Here is a 21,601-nt window from a genome sequence, read left to right as displayed (position 1 = left end):
GACGTGAAACATGTTTATTTTTTTATTTGGCCTTATAAATATTGTTATAATTTTTGAAATAACAAAACTTCAAATTTGCCCGAAATCGTATATTATGGCTTTAATAAAAATATGAAAAATAGGATTTAAAAATATGAGTTAAAATCAAATAAAAAATCAAAGAGAGGTGCTAGCGGGGTTCGAACTAAGATCGACCTTCCAAATACATGTATTTACCACTAAGCCATACCAGAGATATGATAAATTCGGTGACAATAATAGCAATGTTATTCCCACTCAGTGGCTCACTCATGTATTCTATATCTGGAATGAATTAACACCGTCCAAATAATGTAACACAAACCTTTATGCTGACTTTTAAAATTGTTTGAACGTTGGGAGTATTATTTTCAAGTTAAATAACCAACAATGGACAATTGACAATGAAAGTTTCTTTGCAGGAAAAACATCGGCCGTACAATATATGGCGTGACGGTAGTCACGCACAAAGATAAACATTTCAACATGTTCAATATGCGACTAGAAATCAGACATAGACTTTAAGGTACTAATTTCGAGGAGCATAACAAACACCAAATTGGTGTCATAACAAACACCAAATTGGTGTCGTATGACCTGACATGCATGCATTCTTTTGTCGAGAGTTGACATGGTCTTTCAATTTGTGCCGAGTGTCCTTGGCAGACTTGACTATGCTTCAGTGGTCATGAAAGGATTCAATAGATAACCTCTGCCCCACTAATACCCAGCTATTGTCTGAAATTGCTCCTCGGAAGATATATCATAACAACTCAGTCCTCAAATGATAGTCATATAACGACCAAAAGATAAATGACTGACTATCATTGAGGACTGAGTTCCGCAGTCTAACTAGAAATATACCCCAACCAAAAATCACCCATTTTTGATTCCGGCGCTTTTTCTTGCTTGATGATATGAACATTTTTGTGTTCGTGACATGCAATTTTTCTCATTTTCCGAGCTACTTTGGACATGTTCAAGCTTCTTTTTTCCATTTAATTCAACTTTTATACGTTATTTGTTGCTTTACACAAATGTTTGATATCTTATCTGTGGTCAGGGTACATAAATGGAGCAATATACGACCCGTGTCTTCCATTTCTGGAGCTATTTTGATAAAAAGCGTTTGCCGGCTAAAATTTCAACATTGTGTTACGTAACCCGTGTTCACCAACCCGTATAAATTTTCTGTCGAACAAAAGAGGTCACGAAGTTGCTGTCGTACTGTATAGGCCTACGTGTTGCTTTTGAAAAACAGCGATTCATGCGCATGCTCAGCAGGCAAATACGACGGCGATTTATATAGTACACTGATCATGCGTGCGATTCAGATTTCTGCAAAAGCGATTGAGTATAAAGGTATCTTTAGAAATGACTGGCGATTGTGTGTTCGCAAGTGGGTTTTATCATGTTAATTAGTGACCTGACACACATTTTTATTGGTTCGATCAAGCATTGATTTTTTGTACTGGATCGTTCAAGCATCTCCAACAAATTTTTCAATGTAAGTGCCTCTGGCCCAAGTGGAAGTAAAAACGGATACTATGGCCAGAGTTCTAGGGCTATAACCAACGATTGTGTGGTGTGGTTTGTTTTTCATATTCAATGACACAAATAAAAAAAAAGAGAGAGAAAAATTAAACATACTATGTCAAGAAATGCCGTCTTTCCTCGCAATACATACGGGTTTGGAATGGCTTCTGGTACAGGTAGCGTTGCATAGTAAACAACAACGGCAGAAAATACACCAACAACAAACAATAAAATCTGCTTCTTCATTTCCATGGTGATGGTGGTGACTGTGCCAGTCTTTGACACTCTATTCGTGTACAATGTACTGTAATATGACAGGAAAGCATGTGATACGGGCAGGCATGCATGGACATGGTATGACCTTGAAATTTGAACCAGACTTATTTGTATTTGATTATTAGTCTGTGCAGTTGTATTTATATTCAACAGTCAATTTGTATGTAAGGGGTGCGTAGCTGTATGTATGTGTATTTTATGGCCGACTAGCTTTAAAGGCCCATTCAGTAATTTGCTCCGTCGGACGATCGTAAAAATCATCAAACTTCAGATTTTGGTACCTTTGTTATTGTCCCGGTTATTGTCAGAGATGTGCTAACATAGCCTGTTAGTGGTTCAGCCGAATGCCTTGTATTTAAGACAAAATAGGCACTCACATGAATCTGTGATTTATATACTGACATTATATAAATTAGCTACATGTATTTGAATGGGGCTTCAACTTCGTCAATACTGCTGTTTTCTTCGTTTTTTGCCAAATTGTTCATTTTGTCTTTACACTTGCGCTGGGATCACTGAATGGGCGAGAATTTGCGAAATGATGCTTAGTTGCCGTTAACCGCAACGGCAACTTCAGAGATATCGATTGAATTTATCAAATTTAACGCGAACGCGTTAACTTCAACGCGAACGTCTGTTTACTGCACCAACAGCATGTTGTCGCTTAAACTCGGATATGTGTATCAATTGCCGATCAAAAGAAGGGCATGTGTAAGAGCTTCTAAGCGACTGCATCACAAATGTCTCCCTTTTGCAGGGCCGGATTTACGTTTTTGGGGTCCTGGTCCAGGCCAAAATTGGGAGGGTCCAAACGCACCTTGTGGAAGGCATGCGCACTAAAGTGGACAAGTTTTGAGATTCTACTAGGACATTTGCGCGGGAAGCGCAAAAAAAATTCAATTTTAGACTGTTTTAGCCCGAATTTAAGCTGAATGTTGCCATATAACATGCCAGTGCGCGTGAAGCGCGCAAAATTTTGTGTAGGCTATTTTTGCCCAAAATATGGTGTTTTTCGGCTAAAATGGAAGATGCAACACTGCACAGGGCAATTTTGGGCCCTGGGCCCGGACCTATCTGGCCCTATGGTAAATCCGGCCCTGCCCCTTTGTTTCATCAAGTAGATTATTAGTCCCCCTTCAAGGCAAAAGACTCTACCTCAGGCGCCTCGTTTGAATGATCTCGCTAATATACTTCTCAACAAGTATTATGTCTCTGGACCCAGCGATAGTTTTATGATAGTTTTAGGCCTATATATATTATTTAATAAAGGCTCAATTTTTAAAGTTAACGTTAGCTTTGTCAATTTCATATCTCCAAAGCGTAATGAAACATAAATTCTTTATTTCGTTCCGCTCCTTTTCAATTTCACTCTCCGCTTCCCCTCCTGTTTCCCCTACCCCCTCTCTATATTGTCCCCACCCCCTCTCCATCTATCCTTGCGCTCTCAAACTTTACCTCCTATAATACCCACTCGCATTCCAGTTTTCCCCTCCCCAGTGCCGAAATGTCCCTTGGGGAGCTGTCCCCCCGTTGATTACCGCTACTGCACCTCCCTGTCCACTTCCAATGCCCTCCTCTCTTACCAGGCGCAACGTACTGATGTTATTAAAAAATATATATGCACTTGCTTTACTCTTCCAGATGTATGCTACACTGCTCGCTCCAGTGAAAATAGACCATTTAAACGGGAACTTAATCCCCATGCCGTTGAAGTTTTCCTTTTTTACGTCATAATCGCATACAAAAGTATTCGCTATCGTAGTCCGACGTCACTTCCTGCCGAGGTCACAACTGCTTCCGTGATGATGGATCAAGCGGTTGCATGACGACGCTATCTAATCGCTGTACAAGTCGATGTTCAGCTGTTTGAAAATCAAGTTCTAGCCATTTCTTTTCACTGCCTAGTAAGCTTTTGCAAGATGTTGTCCTTCTGAAATCATGATGTTTCAGGTCTTAAATATGACTGGTAATTTAAAAATTTGATATATAAATTCCATACATTGATATCGCCATTGCGGTTCTCACGAAAAGGTGATCCAGTCGCTATGGTAACGCCCCGGGGTCACCAATATGACGTCATGTCTACGATAGCGAATATACCAAGCTTGACCTTGGGAACAATAAAATATTTTAACCTAATTCAATCTCTAATTTTCATGTGGTGTATTTTTTTACCCAAACCAAATTTTAATCTTAAAAGATGTCCAATAATTGGTCTTTTAATTAGAAAATACATAACATGTGATTTTGCAGTCAATAAGAAAATGTGGAATATAGCATGTTTATAGTAAGCCAGATTAGCCGGTACTTAGCGTATATTAGCGCATAAGTGTGGCGAAAACAATTGTTATTGCAATCTTTCCGTATACAGCCAGATGCAAGATGCCTATCACTAAAGTAAACAATTAATTACACAGCTAGTCTTGGTCTTGCTAGCTTTTGTCAGGGATATTTGTCTCATACTTAACACCAATTAATATTTTGTAACGGAAAATATATTATACAGGTTTATACACACATTGCTGGGTTATTTCAAGAGTCAATAAACATTCAATTAACTATAGATAATGGACTTAGTTTTGTGCCATGTAGTTTTCTGAAGTAAATCGCCCATTAGTAGTTTTCAATATAGATAGACCTAATCACAAAGTAAACATGCAGTATGCTGGCCATGACCTGCCTACCTAGCTTTGATTAACCAATCAGTTATGTGTATTGTCAGCACGTGATGGCTATAAGCCAATTACAAACATGTTTATAAAAAAAAGGCTACTCAATTACTACACTCAACAACTCATTACCAAATTTAAGGGATAATTTAGTCCCTGTCATGTGTGGCAGGATTAGATAAAGGCATACAAACTAGGGTATGAGATATAAGGAATTATTTCCTAAACTCTTAACCACAGGGTTGGTGGGCTATAAGCTATTCAAGACACATGGAATAAACCGTATAAAAAATGACATTGCGATTTCACATTTTGGATATAAAACGCACGTGTTACGTGGAAATATGCTGATTTTACGACATGTCGAAGTTCATGCAACGCGCCTAATTTTTAGCACGAAAAAGTCTCATTTTGAAAGTAAAGTCATGATATATGAATGTAGCGGTCCTTAATCTACCAAAATATATGTTTTGGGGCAACTATAATATTTGGAGAGCACAAACAACCCCACTTTGGTCAGCACAGTAAGAACGAAAAAGAAAAATGCAAATATAAATGCAAGTATTGTCATATTCTGATCCGTTAATTTATTATTTTGAGTAGTGTACATCATTTGAAATATGCATGCGTTACCATAGTTACGATTAATAGGTTCTGGAATATATCAGCAGACCAATTGGAGGATTGATTAGGATCGATTAGGAGTTTCTTATTCTGGAAAAAGTATGGTCAGTCTATGCGGACTAGACATTTGTGACGTGGTATATATCGAAAGGAGACACTTTTGGGCAGGATCGTAAATGCCCGGGGGTGATTTTTTCACAATTTGGGTTTGTTACAAATTTGTGATGTTATGTATAAAATATTGTCTGATTGTTTCAGACCGGAATATAATTGGCAATTTTTTTGGCATCTTGTATTTTTTCAGACATTTTCAAGGTCATTCCTACACTCGACATTGTCAATAATATTTTTAAAGGCCGAAATCTCAATTTCCAATCTTATAATACCATAACTTACAAACTCAATATCTTCGCTTAGGAATGCCCGATTTCATTGGGGAAAACGTCGTTGTGGGGCAAAATATCTCTATATTTAAGATATGTAAAACACTCAAAATTGATAACTTGCTCAAATATACCTGCTCTTGATATACCACGTCACAAATCTGGAAGAATGTTATTAAAATTAATCATAATTACTTAATCATTTATTAAAGGATGTAATCTTTTGTTTATTTAGTGAATTCTTCTAGAACTCTAAGGATGTCATCGACAAGGTGCGGAACTAAAATTGAAGAATTTTCCGGAATCGGTTGCCCATGAAAGCCAGTCTTGTAATTACGTAGCGTTGTTTTCACGTTTTGTTTCTCCAAACGCTTTGCATATAATATCCCATCATCCCTTAAGATATCAAACTGACACGTGACAATATACGCTTCCGGTAAACCTTCCAATATAGGACGCATTAACGGCGCGAAGTCTGGATTGAGAACAATATCTTTGATTTCGTTATAAACATGGTCATAGCCAAGATTTATATCAGGTGGTGCATAGTTTTCTTTTTTGAACTCTTCGGGTATGAGATCGTGAGATACAAATTTGGAGTATGGGGTGCTTGTCCTAGCGTATGGTGCGATGTGTTCATTGTTTATAAGTATAGGAGCCAGTGTTTCATTGCCGACTATGTAATTGCTAAACATCTGTGCTATCCACACGGGGCTTAGTATAAGTGTGCGGTAGGGTCCATTTTGCTGATACGAAGGCGTCTTCAAATCAAACATCTGGAGAACTGGATACATCAGTACATGAGCCCTTAGTTTCGGTAGATCTTTGTATTGACCATCAAATGTTAGCCTCTGCGTCACAGCTGCAGCAAGATTACCTCCGGCACTTTCACCGATGACTACGATTCTATGTTTATCAATTCTCAGCTCTTCGGTATGGCGCAGCAGCCAAACAATGCCTCTCGTGACGTCATCAATTGCAGCTGGAAATATATGTTTAGGAGCGAGCCGATAACTGTTTAAAAAAACAAAATAAGTGGCATTTTAAAAGTTCGTTGATCTTATAAATCAAACAAATAAGCAACCACGCACACCATCATCCCACACTCATTGGACCCTTCACACGACTACCACGTGTACCCCCACACATCCCCACTTCACCCCACACAAAAACTGAAAAACATAGTTAACGACGCCAATAACGTAAAGGTGACTTTCTAATGTACGTTTTAATGCTCCGGATTGCAATGCAAAATAATTGATGTTACAAGACACCATGCTCTGTAAAACACCTTGCAGAAAAATGGACATCCCTACATCATAGACTCTGCGCAGGGATCTACACGAAGGGATAGCATCCTAGACTGCTGCCCTCATTCGGAATATGTATCCTAGGTCTAGACAATAGGCGGATTAGCGGCCATTTTGTCTTCGACATTATTTTATTCACGTGTCCTTATACTTTAGAGGGCGCAACACTAAATCACTCCGCATTTTATGTAACAACGAAATTCGGCTAATATAGTCCATAGTGAATATGAGATTGTAGCGACCATATCTACCGACATGTTCACTTTAAATCACTCAATATTGGCTCATATGAATTCGACAAGTGTCTTTAATGATAACATGCAGAAAAAAACTGGACAATTGATCTCAAAAGCAATTCTCTGTGGCGGATTAAGAGAAAACCCGATTTTGAAATGTGAGTGGTGAGTTTAGTATATTTTTTAGCTATTTTTTTTTGCACCGCAAAATAGCGAAAAAAGTCAATGGTCATCGATATATGAAGACAAAAGTTTTGGAATCTAGAGAAACAGAGCTTTAATTTGATACCAAATTTATTTTGCCAAGTATTGCAGGGACGCCAGAAATGGCGCTCGAAGTAGGCCGAATTCACATGTTATCCTATGGGACGCTGAATTAGTGCTGCGCCCCCTTTAGTACACAAATATATAAGTTAACAGGTTTACAATATTAAAATTATATTTTGAATATACAATATATTCTGTAGTAAATCGATCAAATGACGGTGATTGTTCAGGTTTTATATGCTTGATAAAATTAAACTGTCTGACCAGCTAGTATTCTCCTCCGCCGTCAGTGTGATTCCATACACTCCACGTACCGTGTTGCGAAGGTGGAGGAGACTAAAGCTGTATTGACGAACACGCATGCGTTAAAAAATATGTAGCCTAGGTCGAACAATAGCGTGACGTAGTTTCCGGCATTGTTCCTATGCACTTTCACCCTCCTGCTCTGAGTCTATGCCTACACACAGCGTTCGAAATAGGGCGGTCCACCGGCCCACCGGCCATTGGCCTGTAATCATTATTTATTATCACTTACTAAGACGGTTATGAAATAAATTTCATTAAAAAAAATCCCCGGTCTTTCAACGGTTCAACCACCGCTTCTGATTGCAATGGTAACTTTTTACCTGGGCCTGTAACTGTTATAAACCCGGCTGACTTGTAACTTTTTTCAGGCACAGCCTACGATGCCCCACGTCACATGGGAAAACGTGATAAGTCTCACATTATTTATGCCAAATTTATCGCCATTTTGTGGAAAGCTTTCTTGGCAATTTTTTGGCGAATTTAGTCGATTTTAGCCGATTGGTCAAGATTTGTTTGTTTGTTTGAAACAATTTTGTAAAATTTACTTCAGTTTGCTGTGGTTGATAAAAATTAAGCACAATTGTGACCCGTTCTGACAAAACCAGGAACAAGTCGCATTTTTGGTATTTCATGATTTGAATAAAAATGTACGCACAAGACAATAAGCTTTAAAATGATACCAAAATTATATACATAGCATCAATATTTTTTAAGATATGAATAATTTTGTAAATGATACCTTCATAAATTGCTTTCGAAGTAATGGGCTAATTAGTTTCCTGCCTTACACAGGATTGAATAGGGATTGTCGTAGTTCAATTGTTAATTATTGATTAAATAAACCTCGTTTTAATAAGTACTTTCAAGGATTTGAAAGTCCATTTAGTCCCACAATCAAATACCATGAAATTAAGAATTCCACAATTTTTTATGGAAATGTCATCTAAAAAACATGCCTGGCGACCGTGTTCCGGGTTTTGTTGGAGCTGGTCACAATTTAGCATCATTTTCAGCAATTTACTGTGATTTCCAGCCATTTTGCAGATTTTAAGCTTTCTTAGAAGATTTTATGGTGATTTTTGGCGATTTTAGCTGTTTGACCAAAATTTGAAACAATTTGGTCAAATGTACCTCAATTTGCTGTGATTTATTAAAATTTAACGCCACTCATAGTGACCGGTCACAATTACCGGCAATTTCCAGTAATTTCCAGCAATTGGGCGATTTACCGGGGTTTCCCATGTGACATTGGGCCTCCTACACAACCCCTACATGCACCCACCTACAAAAAAAACCCATGCATACAAGTAACTTTCAAATGTACGTTTTCCAAGAGCTCCCAGCTACGGATTCCTGTGTTAAATTACTGTTATTAGTGGGTTGAAAAACAACCTGCACATTTCCAATATCTGTGAGTATACACATAAAATCACACCATCGACAACCTCCCCCCCACCCCCATCACTTAGTATGCTGTTGGGAGTGAATTGGTCTCTAGGCAGACTTCATGTGTAATCTTTTGTAACCATGATTGAAAGTCATAACTGAATTGATTTCAGAAATATGCACTTTTTTACTTTATGCAAAGTGAGTTGAACATTCTGAATGAGGGGTTAACCAGATTTTCAGGATCGTATTTGAAAATCATAAACTTACCCAACAGAAATGACCAAAGTAGGCCTAGTACGATTGAGTGAAACTGCTATATTTGAAACCATTGGGTGAAATTCATCTGCAAAAGAGTCAAAAAGCACATTACGTATGTGCATGTACGAGATATGATTAGCAATGTAATAGTACAATAATTCGTCGCTGTTTTGGCATACTGTCGTATGACGAAAAATGCCGTTTTGAGAAAATCGCATTTAAAGTTTTTCCAATTTTTGAAGACCCACTGGAGAGCACCAAAGCAAAATATGTTTATTATTACCAAAGAATATAATCAATAATATATTTGTCTTTGTTCTCAACTTAATACAAACTTTTTATTCATTTACTAATTAGAAGTAATTAATCTGCAAACTCATACGGCAGTATGCCAAAATATGCACAATTTGACAACCTATGTAAAAATATATGATACGCCATGTGATACGACAGTATGCCAAAACAATAGGAAACTGCAGTTACACGGTGGCCTATGGCGACGTATCATGATACGACTATGATACGACTGTATGCCAAAACACAGAATGAAGATTTAGGGGGGGTTTTACATAAAAGACATGTCGTATCATACTAATTAGTGCCATATCTCATTAACTAATTACATTTAGGTCTCAAAACTTTGTGAATATATAGAGTTTCATTCATAGATTTTGAAAGTTTATATAACTCATTTTGCCCAAAAATCGTCATACGACACTACGCCAAAACAGCGCCGATTTATTGTCCTTTCAAATAACTAAGAAAAGAAAAAGAAAAGCGCAGTGATTTATAGTGCGCTACGCACAGGCACAACGCCTAGACGTTGATCCACAAGCCTCAGCACACTTTACAGGTTGTCGCTGACCACTACGGCCCCACATCATTCCATAAACCGTTTCACAACAAATCAGCGACTTTGCTGCTTCAAGAGCGCACACCCCTATAGACATTCCACAAATAACCATCGCAACCAGGATCAGCTCCCCGAGTTTCGTACGGGTTACAACGAGACAATTAGCAGTAAGTTCCTTGTCCAGGGGAATTTCAAGCTAACTCAATTTTCCACGAGAGCATATTATAGGCACCGCCAGGGTTCGAACCCGCAACCTCTCGCACCATAGTCTAACGCCTTAACGATTGAGCTAACTTGACTGTTAACACTCATATCTTCCTTATTTTGAGATTTTGTTCAGTGGAATCGAATATATACAGTTAAGTAGGATATAGTTGATACAGTCAGATATTACCATAGTGGTATACAGGATCTAATCACATACTGGCACTATGTCTTCTATCTAAAGAATACTAAATTACTCTCATTACGTAAAGAAGGTTTCTTTTATTGTTATAAAAAATAGTAATGTGCTTTAATATTTAATCTGGAAGTCCTGGGGGCTCATAATTATTGCACAGCCCCTAAGCAACCACGTGGCTTCGACTAATCTTATGACAATCTCTTGTGCTCATTTTAGCGTAGAAAAAACATTTTGAGGTACCACGTCCGAGCATACTGCAGTTACTGTCCGTTTTCCTATACACAATACACAGTGCTCTCACCATTGACGCGCGACCTTTACAAATAGTGTATGTTAGAAGTATATTGCATTTGCCTAGTTAACATCACTGTGTCAAAAATAACCGGCCAATATTTAAACTATTCTCCAAACTTCTAGCAAATATATTTCTCTAACATGACCTAAAATTACAGCTAGGTTAGATGTTCAGAAATAGTCGCACTTTCGTAGAATATGAGTGAGGGCAAAGCATAGCTAGCTCATAGCTAGCCAACTCCCCGTGTTAATTGAATGGAGATTTGACCGAAAATATTGAGCTATATTGGTAACGGACCGCTCCGTTCTGAAGGATGCCACAAAAAGACGGTACAAGCTACATTTAAACTATTCTATGAAATTCTAGAAAATATAGTTTTGTAACATGTCCTAAATTTTTAGCTAATTTAGGTGTTTGGAAATAGTCGCACTTTTGTGTTTTAGGAAGGATATGTAAACGACAGATAACACCAAAAATATGAAGAAATTATTTCCAAACCGTGTTAAGTCAACAATCATTATGTTGCTCATTTTCAAGAATGCTGGTTAACAAAAAGCAGGCCATTGTCTCATTTCGTGAACAAAGGTCCACATACCATTGTTTCCTTGCGTTTCCTTTATAATCAGTTACCCAACTGAAGCTGTATTTATAGCAACTCATAGCGATACCGGACATATAAAACAGACACATGTGCACAACCAGAGAAGATCCGATTTAATCAATTGAGCTGTTTCAATGAGTGTTATCTTGGTTTAATAGCTTTTAATGGGGTTTAAGTCCTGCAAAGGTCGAGATGAATTCTACTGTAGACATGACTGCATCATGGGTGGACGATCAAACTTCAAGGGGTTAGATGAAGCCCACTGATAAGCCCCTACCCTTTTTACTCTTACAAATATAATTGATTATTATATTAAGTTATACTGATTGTCTACATTCTCCTTACAAATGCTTCCAAACATCCATCCGCCTCCATGTAAATAAATCACCGCTGGTAGTGACTTGTCATTCACACCAACCGGCCGGTAGAATATAGCAGGTATTCCATCTAAGGTAGTTTCTGTTACGTTCAAGTCAGGGTTGTCGTTGGTAATAGCAGGACGGTCCATGAAGTCCCTGATGCTTGCCGGTAGATGTGGGTAAACGGATAACATCTAATTCAGGAGAAATAATTTGTAGCAAACAGTAATAATAGTATAAATTTACCTATTCGTATTTCGAGGAAACGAGGAAAAATCACCGGTCCTTAAACAATGCTCCTTACACGTGATTATGAGACCTATCACCTTACTTAGAAATTTGTATAAAGCGCCATCGGCAAGAAAGATAGTTATATACATATATATATAATGACGGTGTGTTCTTTTTTCTCTTCTTGAAGGTGATTTGAAGTACATCATCACCAAAATGGTCAGAGGAACGACATTTTTGCGATCAGAGAGACCTGCCCCAAATCTTAGGACTTTCTCAAATTGACCAGAGTACCTCGACGGCTACTTCCGGTTGAAGCTGACGTAGGTGGCGCTGTTAGGAGGTGGTCGCAAATATGCGGAAGAAAGTAGTTCCCTTAGGCTTTGTTGAATGTTTTGCCCCCCCTCTTTCTTATTCAGATGGCTTCCTTTATATGTCTTCTTTCTATTATGTTCTCTATCTCTGATTTGTGACTCCTCCCATCCAATTTCATGATTAGGGACCGTTCACAAACACTTGTTGGGGGGCTGATGCAGAAAGGGGGGCCCTAATTTTTTTTTACCCTCCTAAGGGGAGCCTGAAAAAAATGACCACAAAATTTCCTGGAAAAATTCAGGCGGCATAGGTCACGCGACACGTGACGTTCGAGGCTGGCGAAAATACAAGGCTGACAGCCCCATTCAAAATCGGGTTAGCATTTATAAATTGAAAAATAACATACGTACAGTGTGGTACATTTTGCTTTGACACCACATAACACATTTAGAATTGTTTGTGAAGATTTCATGATTATGTGTTAATCCAATGGCGACGTCAAAAATTGCGATATCGCTTCCACCACCGCCTGGAAAAATTGAGTTTTTATGCTTTTCTATGAGGTTGACCCATAATTTTCCTGTCAAAAAGGTGCCGGTCCTGAATTTTTCGAGGTCTTTAAAAGGGGTGGTGCGAATAATTTTCGCGATGAAATTTTTTTGCATCAGCCCCCCCCCCCCAAACTGTGTTTGTGAACGGTCCCTTATCCTCTGCGATGTGATCTGTTATCGTGGATTTATTATCCTCCCTTGTGATGGAGGCCTGTCTTTGTGATCTGGTAAATGCTTTCTTTGAAGCTTTTTCTGCTTCAGTCTTATGTTCTTTGAGTCTAGTTTCAAATAGTTTAGATGTGTCTCCAATGTATGATTTATCGCGATTGAGGCATGGTATCTCATATACACAATCAGATGTTTGTTTGACGTCTCGCTTATCTTTAGGGTGTACAAAGATGTTTCGAAGCGTTTAGTAGCTTTTAGTGCGGTTTAAACACCTTCCCAGCAAACACAAAAACGTTTTAAAAACGTTTTAAAAAAGTTATATTTTGGCTTTTGGTTTAGGTAAAAACGTTTTAATAACATTAAAATGTCGGGTTATATAATGGTCATGATAACGTTTTAAAACGTTTTGTATGAAAACACACTACAACAATATTTTTAAATGTATTCAAAAAATGTTATTGTAAACTATTTTTGCAAACATTTTTGCCAAATATTGTGTCATTACTTAAATAACATTATGTTAAAATATTTGAACCCATCAAACACAAAAATGTTCTTCAAATGTTTTTTTCAAAACCTTTTAATAACATTTAAATGTCGGGTTATATAAAGCTCATGAAAACGTTTTTAAAACGTTATTGAAAATATTTTGGGCAAACATTTTTCGCAAAATATTTTTTCAACCCCAAAATAACATTCTGTTTAGAATGTTTTGTATCAAGTTTTCAAGAATGTTTTTGGAATGTTATTAAAACGTTTTTATACCCTTTATATAACCCGACATTTAAACGTTTTCTGTAAAACATTTTGTTTGCTGAGCAGTAGATTATCAAAAAATGCCTTTTAAGGTTATGAAGACGTTTTATACTCTTAATATACCCTTTATATAACCCGACATTTAAACGTTTTATGACAACCTTTTATAACCTTTTGCGAATGATGTCGAAAACGTTTTGTGTTTGCTGGGTTTGTTTCCAATGGACATTTTATTGTGAAATTTCATTGTACAAGGAATACATTAAAACATTTCCACATAGCCCCGCATGAAATGTATTTAATTATCTTTCTAATCACTCAAAAAGCATTTTGTGTGAATTTTACATCCGAACTAGGTGCTATTAAATTTTTATGAGCCTTTTTATTTTACATGTAAAGTCTATGGGGGTGACGATTAGAAATGGACGGCAATATTGAAAAACCCTCATTTTGGGCATAGACACTAAAATGTCCATAAAAAGAATAGCACTTAGTTCGGATGTAAAATTCACACACAATGCTACCTGAGTGAGTACAAACATAATTAAATACATTTCATTCGGGGGCTATAGCAAAAACAAAAATGTCCTATACCTTAATGGTTATGGAACAAAGGTGTAAAGGCCGTGCTTCTTGAAGACCCGCCTCACGCGTTGCTAGAGCCCTCCTTTGTAAGAGAGGACTGCCATCCCTCGGGATTTTAACTCAGGCCGTTCCTTACTCGGCGATTTGCTTTTACTTTGCGTTTGTTTAAACAGGCCTATCAGGGTAGCCGCACAACTTTAAAGCTTCTTTGATTTTAATTTCTTCCTGTTTTGTGTCTTCATCTTCTGCAACTACTTTATCTTTCCTGTTCATTCGTCTGCGCCTATGCTCTGAGTTTGTGCTGTATAGACGATTGCGGTAGGTAATGCAATTATTGGTCGGTATTTGTCTTTTGCGATATACAAGCAATTTGATGAAGCCGTCTTACTTTTTGACAATGAGCATGTCGAGGAAAGCCGGGATTTTTGAACAACTTCCGTTTCATATCTTAGCACGAAACTGTCATTAAGGTACGTAACAATCAGCCCCTAATTACGGATTTCAAGTGTACAAAGAATATCTCAATTATCTGTTTTATCATATTGACAATCCTGATGAACTTATTTGCGGTTTTTCTGTGTGGATACACAACCTGTCCTAACTGCAATCGCATGACTTGATAAAAATGTTGCAAAAACTATCTCTACACACACAGGAAAACAGACAATCGCAACCAACGATTGTGGTGGTTTTTTTTTTCATATTTAAAATGACACACAAAGAGAAAAAATAAACATACTATGTCAATAAATGCCGTGATGCCTCGCAATACATTCGGGTTTGGAATGCCTTCTGGTACAGGTAGCGTTGCATAGTAAACTACAACCGCAGAGAAAATACACCAACAACGAACAACAAAATCTGCTTCTTCATTTCCGTGGTGGTGACTATGTCAGTCTTTATTTGTGTATTATGACGGGAAAGCATCTGATACGGGCAGGCATGCATGGACATGGTATGACCTTGAAATTTGAACCAGATTTATTTGTCTTTTGATAGTCCAGTCCACAGTGACGATGTAGTCTGGGCAGCTGGGTGCGTAGCTGTATGTATGTGTATTTTATGGCCGGCTGCCGGCTGGCGTTAGAGTTTGCGAAATGATGTTCGAAAATGTACTTTAACCCCAACGGCAACTTCAGAGATATCGATTGAATTTCTTGTTCAAATTTACTTCAACGCGAATGTCTGAATGGTTGTCGCTTAAACTCGGAAATGTGTATCACTGGGCGATCAACAGAAGGGCATGTGTAAGAGCTTGTAAGCGACTGAATCACAAATGTCCCCCTTTTGTTTCGTCAAGTAGGTTATTAGTCAAACTTTACGGCAAAAGACTCTACCTTCGTTTGAATAAACATGAATGAACTCGCTATAATACTTCTCAACAAAGATTATGTCGGGACCCAGCGCTAATCTCCTTATTATATTATTTTGAAACTAGCTTTACGTTTCAATTAATATTTTTATGATATCATTTAATAAATGCTCAATTTTTAAAGTTAATGCTAGCTTTGTCAATTTCATATTTTCAAAGCGTCACGTGAAAAGAGAGTAATATATCAACATGCACTGATTGTTTACAACATTGACTTGGCATAAATACAATAATTACTTCATGCTATTGCACATTTTCTTGAGATACCGTAGTTGAAATTACAAATTATAATAGGAAGCTCGTATAAGTTTCATGAACGTTTAGATTTAGCCCTTCATGTAAATTACTCAAAGAAATTCAACGTTCAGAGCAAAAACAAAATTCAAATCAGATTATTTCATTCAGTAATGTAAAGACAACGAAAGAAATTGGGCTATTCCATTTAAAATCCACACTACCCCTGTGGAAGATTTTGGAAATATCTTCCACAGGGGAGTATGAATTTCAATTGGAATTATCACATTAGCAGGTCTATTTGAAACTCCCTCTCCCTCAGGGGAAGATGCAAGTTGAATCTTTCTCAGAGGTTGTATGAAATTTAAATGGAGCTGCCTAATGTGCTCATTCCATTTGAAATTCATACTCCCCCCTCTGGCAGATATTTCCAAAATCTTCCACAGGGGTAGTGTGGATTTTAAATGGAACAGCCAAATAACTGCACTACCGAAAACTGAAATCCCGTAAGATTGAAAAACACTTCAGAACAGAAAAGACAGAATCCAAATCATTATTGTCATATTCTGATCCGTTAATTAATTGTTTTGAGTAGTGTACATCGTTTGAAATATGCATGCGTTACCATGGTTACGATTGATATTGATTTGTGGTATATATTAGCAGACCAATGAGAGTATCGATTAGGAGTTTCTTATTCTGGAAAAAACTTGTGGTCATTCTACTCAGACATATACATCTGGAAGAATGTTATTAAAAATTAACCGTATATTACTTAATCATTTATTAAATGATACAATTTTTTGGTTTATTTAGTGAATTCTCCAAGAACTTCTTTAAGTATGTCAACGTCAAGGTGCGGAAGACCATATTTTGCATTTTCCGGAATTGGTACCCCATGATAGCCAGTCTTGTAATTGCGTAATGTTGTTTTCACGTTTTGTTGCTCTAAACGCTTTGCATATAATATACCATCATCTCTTATCAAATCAAATTGACACGTGACAATATACGCTTCCGGTAAACCCTCCAATATAGGGCGCATCAACGGCGCTAAGTCTGGATTGAGAATAATATCTTTGATTTCGTTATAAACATGATCATTGCCAAGATTTATATCAAGTGGTGCATAGTTTTCTTTTTTGAACTCTTCGGGTATGAGATCGTGAGATACAAAATTGGAGTATGGTGTGCTTGTCCTAGCGTATGGGGCGATGTGTTCATTGTTTATAAGTGTAGGAGCCAGTGTTTCATTGCCGATTAAGTAATTACTATACATCTTTCCCAACCAAGTGGGGCTTATTATAAGTGTGCGATAGCGTCCATTTTGCTGATAGGAAGGCGTCTTCAAGTCGAACATCTGGAGAGCTGGAAACATCAGTACCTGAGCCCTTAGTTTCGGTAGTTCCTTGTATTGAACATCAAATGTTAGCCTCTGCGCCAGAGCTGCAGCAAGATTACCCCCGGCACTGTCACCGAAGACTACGATTCTTTGGTTATCAATTCCAAGCTCTTCGGTATGGCGTAACAGCCAAACAATGCCTCTCGTGACGTCATCAATTGCAGCTGGAAATTTATGTTTGGGAGCAAGTCGATAACTGTTTAGAAAACAAAAATAAGCGGCATTTTAAAAGTTGATCTTATAAATCAAGCAAAAAACAATCAAGCACAAACGCCCTCACCCCACACACATCGGACCCCTTCACATGGTTCCAAATGTAAACCCTACACACCCCCATTAACCCCAACTCCATATGGTTAACGACGCCAATAATGTCCAAGCTCCGGATTGTAATGCAAAATTGTTGATGTTACAAGACACCATGCTCTGTGGAACACCTGGCAGAACAATTAACATTCGTATATTCCTCCCCCTACACATATAATAGACATAAAACCACACCCGGATACCCTTAAAATCGACGTCATCTGTCAATCAAACTCGAGAACGGTTCGTTTACAAGTGTCGTGATGATGAGTTGCTGAACGCGGCGGTAAAACCAGGCGCCTTATTGTTAATTTTGCACCTTCAAACATACAAACCATCTCAAAAGTTAGGTCTTAATAGTAGGAAACTGTCTTTCCCGAAGGTACCATGTCAACAATGCCTAGAAAAGTTGCTTTTTGTAATTTATGTAATTTTTCGCCATTTTCTGTTATTCCTTTTCCCCGATCGGCACCAGATAAATTAATACCTTACTTTTTCGCGCTATTAACCAATCAAGGATCGTGGGGAATTTGATTAACAGTGACGTCAGACACAAAATAGTCTTTTTTATCTCTATCTTCCATTAGTATGTTTTGGGGAGTGAATTGGTCCCTAGGCAGACATCATATTATGTAATCTTTTGTAACCATGATTGTAATTCATAATTGAATTGATTTCAGAAATATGTATACACTTCTACACTTTAAACAAAGTGAGTTGAGCAGCCTAAAGGGTTAACCAGATTTTCGGGATCGTATTTGAAAATTATAGACTTACCCAACAGAAATGACCACAGTAGGACGACTGAGTGCAACTGCTACATCTGTAACCATTGGGTGATATTGATCTGCAAAAGAGTCGAAAGGCACATTACAAATGTGCATGTTTGATTATGTACATAATACAATTGTCCTTTCAAACACCTAACACTTTTATGGTCTTCATTTTGAGAATAAAATCATAAAGACAGTCTCAAACTTAAAATTTAGCATTATAATTTAAAAAGCCATTGTCTCAAAAGTTAACCGACAAGAGACCTACTAAAGTCACAAATACTCGACCAATCCGAAATCTTCCATGGGTGCATGTTCTTTAATCCGCTTCTTAAACTGTTTCAGTAGTAACATAGACTGTTTAGCCATAATTCGACGTGCACTTGATGCACGTAGTATGGTCATGTATAATTATGAGCCCTTGGTAACATTAAAGACACAAATTCATGGGGCGCCTTTAAATAAAACGCTATAAATGGCTTAGGAACACAAATTTGCGCTCGCAATATATATCTAGATCTTTTAAGGCTTGCAAATTGGGTTCCCCAAAATTTGGCATGTGCAAAGGAGAGGGACAAACGATAATTATTTAGTAGGCCGAGAGGGGAAGCATTTTTAACACACCGTTTGGATTTGTCTTGGGGTTTTTTTTTTGGGGGGGGTCATATTATTGCACAGCCCCTAAGCAACCACATAACTTCGGGAAATCTTATGACCATCTCTGGCGCTTATTTTTTAGCAGAGAAAAACATTTTGAGATTATACCACCGTCCGGGTTGAACGATCAAACTTCAAGGGGTTTGATGAAGCCCTGTGATAAACCCCTATTTACTTTTTACTCTCACAAAATATAATTGATATTAAGTTAAACTAATTGTCTACATTCTCCTTACATATACTTCCATACATCCATCCGCCTCCATGTAAATAAATCACCGCTGGTAGTGACTTGTCATCCACACCAACCGGCCGGTAGAATATAGCAGGTATTCCATCTAAGGTAGTTTCTGTTACGTTCAAGCCAGGATTGTCGTTGGTAATAGGAGGATTGTACATGGAGTCTCTGATGCTTGCCGGTAGAATTGAGTCAAGTGCTCCCATCTAATTCAGAAAACAATTTGTATCAAACAATATAATAAATGTGTATATTTGCCTACAATTGCATTCGTATTGCAAGGAAACGAGGAAAATACAGTTCTTACCATTGCTCCTTACATATGATACAAGACCTCTCATTTTACCTAGCGTAATATAATCAAAAATTGTTTATACCTATTGCTATGGTAGTTAATCCGATTATTACATCACTTCGACAGCAAAAGCGCCATCTCTTAATCGGCAAGAAATATACATGTAGTAGATTTATATGGTGATGGTGTGTTCTTTTTTCTCTCTCGTTGAGCATGTCACTTTTACAGCGAATTCGCCGTAGAAGTGATGATGTAACAGGATTAACTACCATAGCAATAGATGAATTTTTGAGCGATATATTCAAAAATTGTATTCATCTATTGCTATGGTAGTTAATCCGATTATTATATCACTTCGACAGCAAAAGCGCCATCTCTTAATCGGCAAGAAATATACATGTAGTAGATTTATATGGTGATGGTGTGTTCTTTTTTCTCTCTCGTTGAGCATGTCACTTTTACAGCGAATTCGCCGTAGAAGTGATGATGTAACAGGATTAACTACCATAGCAATAGATGAATTTTTGAGCGATATATTCAAAATTGTATTCATCTATTGCTATGGCAATTAATCCGATTATTATATCACTTCGACAGCAAAAGCGCCATCTCTTAATCGGCAAGAAATATACATGTAGTAGATTTATATATTGAGCATGCAGTCACTTACTGTCCTTAAGCACAGACCCTTTTTCTAGGGTCTGTGCCTTAAAGGGGCATTTCGTGATCCACAGCCTCATCCCCCACTTTTCCCAAAAAAAGTTGAGATTTTTACACCACTGGATACCTCTGGCTACATAATATTTATGTACCAAATATTTCTTGCAGATTAATTCGTTTAGCAAAAATATCGTTAAATTTGAATTTCGTTCTGGTGCACCAGAACGAAATTACAACACATTGTCTATGGAGAAGTGTAATACACATAATCATGCATAACTCGCAAACGCAAAATCGGAATCAACTGAAATTTTGGAAATAAGCTTTTTTCGTGGATATCTACTGAAAAATGTCATAAAAAGAGGATGCTAGGATCACGAAATCCTCCTTTAAGGTAGTGCGATTTAGTCGAAATTGTATTCATCTATTGCTATCGTAATTAATTCGATTTCTTATGTCACTTTTACAGGGAATTCGCCGTAGAAGTGATGATGTAACAGGATTAACTACCATAGCAATAGATGATTTTTTGAGCGATATATTCAAAACTTGTATTCATCTATTGCTATGGTAGTTAATCCCGCTTCTACGGCGAATAAAAAAGCCACAACACAGGAAAACAGGCAATCGGCGCAACCAACGATTGTGTGTGGCTGTTTTTATATATTTAATAAAACAAAATAATAAAAGAGAGAGAAAAATTCAACATACTATGTCAAGAAATGCCGTGAAGCCTCGCAATACATTCGGGTTTGGAATGGCTTCTGGTACAGATAGCGTTGCATAGTAAGCAACAACGGCAGAAAATAAACCAACAACAAACAATAAAATCTGCTTCTTCATACTGTGCGTGGTGGTATATATGCCAGTCTTTAACACTCTACATTTGTGTTTTATGACGGGAAAGCAGTGTGATATAGGCAGGCAGGCAGGCAGGCAGGCAGGCATGGTGTGACCTTGACACTGCAATATTTGTCTTTGATAGTCTGCGCTGTTGTATTTAATATAAAATATATATCCAAAGGTCCATTTGTATGTTAGGGAGTGCGTTGCTGTGTGTATGTGTACATGTTATGGCCGGCTGCAGGCTGGCTTTAATATCTCTGTATAACGCGGGGTTTTTCACACAAAATTACTAGCATTCCTAGTACTTGTCAATGCAAAATTATGAAACATGATCTTCATTCATGGCGTTGTCTTTTTTGTCTTTTTTAAAGACATTTCTTGTTTCGGATTACCACGGTCAAAAGGCCCTACAGTAGGGCTAACAGTACC

The 21,601-nt window shown here is 37.6% G+C and overlaps 2 protein-coding genes across 4 annotated transcripts in view; both read right to left on the bottom strand.

Moving 5' to 3' along the window:
* LOC140155345 (arylacetamide deacetylase-like) overlaps positions 1–21,333 on the bottom strand; it is a 52,716-nt gene extending 31,383 nt beyond the window's left edge. The window contains exons 1-4 of one of the 3 annotated variants that reach the window (XM_072178145.1): positions 21,038–21,333; positions 19,370–19,577; positions 18,481–18,550; positions 16,192–17,593 (exon numbers count right to left, since the gene is read on the bottom strand). In XM_072178145.1, coding sequence (XP_072034246.1) covers positions 16,804–17,593; positions 18,481–18,550; positions 19,370–19,577; positions 21,038–21,274 — 1,305 coding nt within the window. In that variant the 5' untranslated portion in view covers positions 21,275–21,333 and the 3' untranslated portion in view covers positions 16,192–16,803. Of the gene's footprint in view, positions 1–1,668; positions 1,832–16,191; positions 17,594–18,480; positions 18,551–19,369; positions 19,578–21,037 lie in introns of those variants that run through there. The other 2 variants (XM_072178144.1, XM_072178148.1) reach the window with 2 other exon arrangements.
* Positions 5,086–11,977, bottom strand: LOC140154088 (neutral cholesterol ester hydrolase 1-like). Its single transcript, XM_072176697.1, has 3 exons — positions 11,770–11,977; positions 9,282–9,357; positions 5,086–6,520 (listed from the first exon to the last, which is right to left on the bottom strand). Exons 1-3 carry the CDS (start codon positions 11,975–11,977, stop codon positions 5,734–5,736), a joined length of 1,071 nt encoding a protein of 356 aa, XP_072032798.1. The 3' UTR covers positions 5,086–5,733.
* Positions 21,334–21,601: the final 268 nt, after the last annotated feature.

This window comes from Amphiura filiformis, chromosome 6, assembly GCF_039555335.1.
Source record: "Amphiura filiformis chromosome 6, Afil_fr2py, whole genome shotgun sequence".
NCBI classification, from domain to species: domain Eukaryota; kingdom Metazoa; phylum Echinodermata; class Ophiuroidea; order Amphilepidida; family Amphiuridae; genus Amphiura; species Amphiura filiformis.
This window is presented reverse-complemented; position numbering and strand designations above follow the sequence as displayed.

Coding starts and splice junctions, on each gene's coding strand:
- LOC140154088 (XM_072176697.1), bottom strand. CDS start 11,977: ATGTTATCCGTTTACCCACATCTACCGGCAAGCATCAGGGACTTCATG. Junction 9,358..11,769: donor ATGGATGTTTGGAAGCATTT/GTAAGGAGAATG, acceptor ACTCTTTTGCAG/ATGAATTTCACCCAATGGTT. Junction 6,521..9,281: donor ACTTTGGTCATTTCTGTTGG/GTAAGTTTATGA, acceptor TTTTTTAAACAG/TTATCGGCTCGCTCCTAAAC.